We start from the raw sequence: 4,834 nt of genomic DNA, 5'->3' as shown, positions 1-4,834 counted from the left end.
TTAGAAAATCAAGACAAAAAGAGGCCTCCACAAAAATGGGTATAACTTTTGCTAGAGGGCTCTGTTTTGGGTGTATGACCAGTTAAAACGACCGCAGAAACGGTCTTTTTCTATGAGTTTTGGTCCATTTTATATGTTTTTTCGGGTATTTTAGATTATACTCCCTCCGTCTCACTAGAAGTGTCCTACTTTGAATATTCAAAGTCTTTATTTTTAAACTTTGACCATAAATATATTTTTTTTGTGTTATATAAAAGTTATACCCTTAAAAAACACGTCTAGAACACAATCAATTCATATAACTTTTATCAAATATTATGTAACACAAATAAAATTATTTGTAGTCAAAGTTACAAATGTTAGACTTTGAAAATTCAAAACATGACACTTCTAGTGGGACGGAGAGAGTATTTTTTTTATAACTTTCGGCCTACTTATGTTTTGAGGCCCATTCGAAATTTGCAGTACTATTTATATGTATCAGCACATAGGAAAATGATCAGTGGATGTTGAATCAAAAATTTATTTTTTTCCTCTTACACATGAGCGTGTTTGTGTGAAAAACCCTAAATTTCGGTATTCTTTTTAGAATCAACGAATTTTAGAAGAATTGTTTCTGGGTATTCGTAGAATCAACAAAATCAATTGTTTATCTTTATTCCGTCAGAGATGGAGCTGAGAGGGGTTAAGGTCATTCCTACTACAATGGACACCAGTAACAAGTCCCGGTTAGGTAGCTTGTGAGAACGGGCTTAGTTTGAGATGGGCCATTTGTAGTTTGGCTTAAAAGAATCAGAGTCATGTCGGGTTGACCTGTAAACACAATTTTGTCTATTTATGAGGATATTTGCAACCAAAAAAAATTGTCCTATTTTAGACATCTGTTTATATATATCTTTCACCTTTCAATCTAACATGTCTCATTAAACAAAAGAAGCTCGGGCTACTTCATATTTTCTTAATAGATAAATTTTCTTTTTGTTGTAATAATCCAATAATGTTATCTTTTTGTTGTAATAAGCAAGTGTCTTGGCATCTTTTTGATAAATTCAATTCAAGAACAAGGAAATAAATGTGAGAATTTGCTGTTTAAAGTCAAAATATATGTGGGCATAATCAATCTAGTTTGATCATGAGAGTATAATGCGTTCAACTTGTGGTGCTTTTTTCAAATTCAACAATTTTTCAGGATGATAACAACATGAAAATAAGTAAGTTCAGTGTATAAAGTTGCCAAAAAAGAAAAAGGTTGCAGTATGGGACAACTACTTCCCACACCAACTGAAGCTTGCATCCTAATGGCAATGGGGCGGGTGGTTGGGGGTGGATACTACAATACCCAAACCCGACCTGAATTTACTTTGAAATATATATGAAAACTAATGAGAATCTGATCACTGGTAATAAATCCCAGTTAACTGACCCAAAACCCGACCCATGCCTCGTTAAGCTTGCCCCGCTCCATCCCGAAATATCGGATATGTTTGTTATCACTGCTAAGATGGAAATTAAAAAGTTTAAAACTACGTCTAAGATGCACAGATAATAACCAAAAGATTACAAACAAACACACCATCAGATTATATTATTATCTAATAATAAAGTCTAACACCTGCACAGTTATGATATACCCCAAAAGCCATCATTCTCCAATAAATAATAATTTGAACCCAAAAATTCCAAAACTTTGTCTTTAACATGTACTTTTGATATCAAAAGTGACATGTCTAGAGACAAGACTCACCAGGCTGAACCGATCGAATTTGATACTTTGAACCTGTTCAAAAGATAACTACTACAAAAAGAGACTTTGAGAAAGAAGATGACTTGTCTTTTCAATTTATTAGTAATATTGTGAATACCTTTTAAAAGACTGTGGTCCATCATAGAATGGATTATAACATATAGTCTTCAAAACGAAAAAAAATATAGAAAAGGTCTATCTTGAGGAATACGAAAAAGATTATTACTAAAGGAAATGTCTCATTCCTTTCTAGCTTGGACCGATCTTACTCCTTTTGACACCAGAATAAGCCTTGGACAGTGCTATCATCTTATCCATTGCTGGAGTTTGATAGGCATAACCCCCCCGCCTTGCACCAAAGGTTCTTCCACGAGCCGAGGCTCTTTGCCTCTTGTGCGAGCTTACACCCGATAATATAAAAGCTCTTCCTGAACGCTCATACGTATGTCTCCTAGCCATTCTGTCTTGCATTTCCTTAAGCTCAGCATCTAGTGCCATACAAAGACGGTCTCCAGATTTAGCAGATACAGTTTCAGAGAGGTCCTTCCGAAATTTCTCAAGTATACTAACAGCTCGTGTTAAGTCACCCTCTTCGGCTGCTTTTCTTGCTTGTTCCATGGCCTCTGCTGATTGTAACCGGTTTCTTTGTTTATCAACCATAATTGAAACAACATTTTCTTCTCCAACATTTTCTGGTCTTTTAATTTTAACATTTTCACTCACCAACCTAACGGTTTCTTTTGTAAATGGATCGGTATAATGACAGTTAACCTTCACTAATGGCGTCTCTTTCACGCCCGACTTCTTCTTCTTTTTTTTCTTTTTCTCCCCCGGTCTCTCATCTGTCTCCTTTGGTATGTTGACAGAGACGAGAAAATCCCGTTCTTCATCAGCATACAAATCCCCAACATCAATACTCCCCGATTTCCTATCTGGCATCAATTGATTCTTGTAACTACCGGCCTTCAAAGATCTTAATAGAATGTTCGGGTTTGCACTCTCAATAGTCACCTGTATACCTTTGACCACGACACTTAAAATTCCACCGATGCATTGAGCAAACGCATCTTGAATCACACTTTCATTTTCAATGAATGAAAACGTCCCCCTGGATCTTTCAGAAATTGAGTGCATCAACGTAGCATCATGGTCGTTTCCGAATCCAAAGGCGTGGATCGGGAATTGGATCCTTAAAACCAAACTGCTGTCCATACCATAACTATCTTGACCATCTGACAAGAGCATTATACCAGCAACGGGGTTTTTCTCACGGCGGTCTTCCATCACTTTACCACTCATTCTCAACCCGTCAGCAATATTTGTCTTACTATTTGCTGCCAAGGAATTGACAGCCCGGAGGGCGTGTTGCTTCCCTGTATCCGACATTTTCTTGAGTGGGAAGAGGCGACGGGCAGTGTTAGAAAAGACAATCACTGACAGCCTATCCGCCGGTCCTAGATTCTCTATCACGAAACCCATGGCCTGCTTAACTAATGCTAGCTTTGTGCCATACATCGAACCACTAATATCAAGAACCGTTACAAGATCAACTGGTGCTCGTGAATTTTGGTTAGAGTTAACTCCAGAAGTAGAAGGGGGCGCTTTGAGGTGGACCAAAAGCGTAAAATCATCAACAGCAGTCAACCGTGGCACGGCTGGAACTTCAGTATATGTTTCCATCAATAACCTATTAAAAGATGATCCAGCTGTCGTTGTATCAGTAGTATTGTTGCTTGAGCTTGGTATATCCAATGCTTCGTCATCATTAAACACAGCAGGCACATTAACCGGAATAACAGGGGCTGGCACATGTCGTCGTGCGACTGGGGGGTTATTTGTCGTGGCTGGAAATGGAACTTCTTTCCATTTCGCCCTGCAAACCGGGCAGATTTTGTTTCCATATTTCACATTTGAAGCAATACAACTAAAATGGAAAGAATGTGAACACTCTGCAGTGAAAATGGCTTGGCCTTCACCTCTTTTCATTGATGCTAAACATATTGTGCATTCCTGAAAAGTCATAAATTTAAAAATTGCTATAAGAAATAATTAATGGGAAAAAAAAGAGACAAAAAAAAGGTCTTTAATTATATGCGCACACATTTTCTTCTTTTTATTTTATTTTATAAAAAGAAGGTTTCTGTGACATACTATTTTGTACCAAGTAAACACGAACAATTTGGATACCACATGATGCTATAGAAGTAAAAGAACATCCGCAAAACAACTAAATCGAACAAGCTGTATATATAGACTATATATATATATATATATGATGGATTATTTATAATAATATATCATATCAGAAACATAAAGAATAGCTAGAATATATATGCATGTATGACTATAGTAGAAAAATTAAACATATAAGAAAGTATAACTTACAGCTTGAGAGTCGGAAGACATTGTAGTAGCTAGCTAGGCCGGTTCTTTCTTTTCGATCTACTGTTTACGAACTTACGAGCCGAATATTCGACTGGAGAAGAATTTATTTTTAGGTTTAAAGATTACGTAGGTATGTTGGGTATTTATAGCTATAGGAGTCCACATAAATAGGAAACTATTGTTATTGTATACGGAGTATTTTGTATTAGGAAACTTAATTTGCACAAAGTCAGAAGATAAGACGCTATTATATTTATTAACTAGCTAATATAAATATAAATAAAACTAGATTATTGTCCCGCGTAATACGCGGGTAAATATATTTTTATACTTATTGTTAATTTTATGTCTCTCTTGCTATGCCAAACTTATAAGTTTAATAAAGTGCAGGGATCTTTTCTATTACATTCACTTCTGCAGGTGCTAAAAGTAACAAGGCTCCAAACTATTTCCCTATATATACCAGACGTATGAGAGAATTAGGGTAAGAGAGTTTTTGTGCATCAGTGTTCTGTTTTGAGTCCCTCTCATTCTAATATTGCTATGAGTATTATTTTGTATTCTTGTTATACATATAACTTCATGGTTATATGTTCTGTCGATTGAGTCTGTGTTGGATCATTGTTTAGGATTGCACACATTCGTGGACAATCCAGTCCATAGATCTACACTCGTTTGAGGATAGATCATTGTTATTGAGTTGTA

General features: G+C 36.1%; 1 protein-coding gene across 1 annotated transcript; it reads right to left on the bottom strand.

Moving 5' to 3' along the window:
• Positions 1-1,993: 1,993 nt before the first annotated feature.
• LOC122587934 (E3 ubiquitin-protein ligase WAV3-like) lies at positions 1,994-3,766 on the bottom strand. The gene has a single exon (XM_043760088.1). It carries the CDS (start codon positions 3,764-3,766, stop codon positions 1,994-1,996), a length of 1,773 nt encoding a protein of 590 aa, XP_043616023.1.
• Between the last annotated feature and the right edge of the window lie 1,068 nt (positions 3,767-4,834).

The sequence above is a fragment of the Erigeron canadensis genome, chromosome 2 (assembly GCF_010389155.1).
Source record: "Erigeron canadensis isolate Cc75 chromosome 2, C_canadensis_v1, whole genome shotgun sequence".
Lineage (NCBI taxonomy): Eukaryota > Viridiplantae > Streptophyta > Magnoliopsida > Asterales > Asteraceae > Erigeron > Erigeron canadensis.
This window is presented reverse-complemented; position numbering and strand designations above follow the sequence as displayed.

Coding starts and splice junctions, on each gene's coding strand:
- LOC122587934 (XM_043760088.1), bottom strand. CDS start 3,766: ATGACTTTTCAGGAATGCACAATATGTTTAGCATCAATGAAAAGAGGT.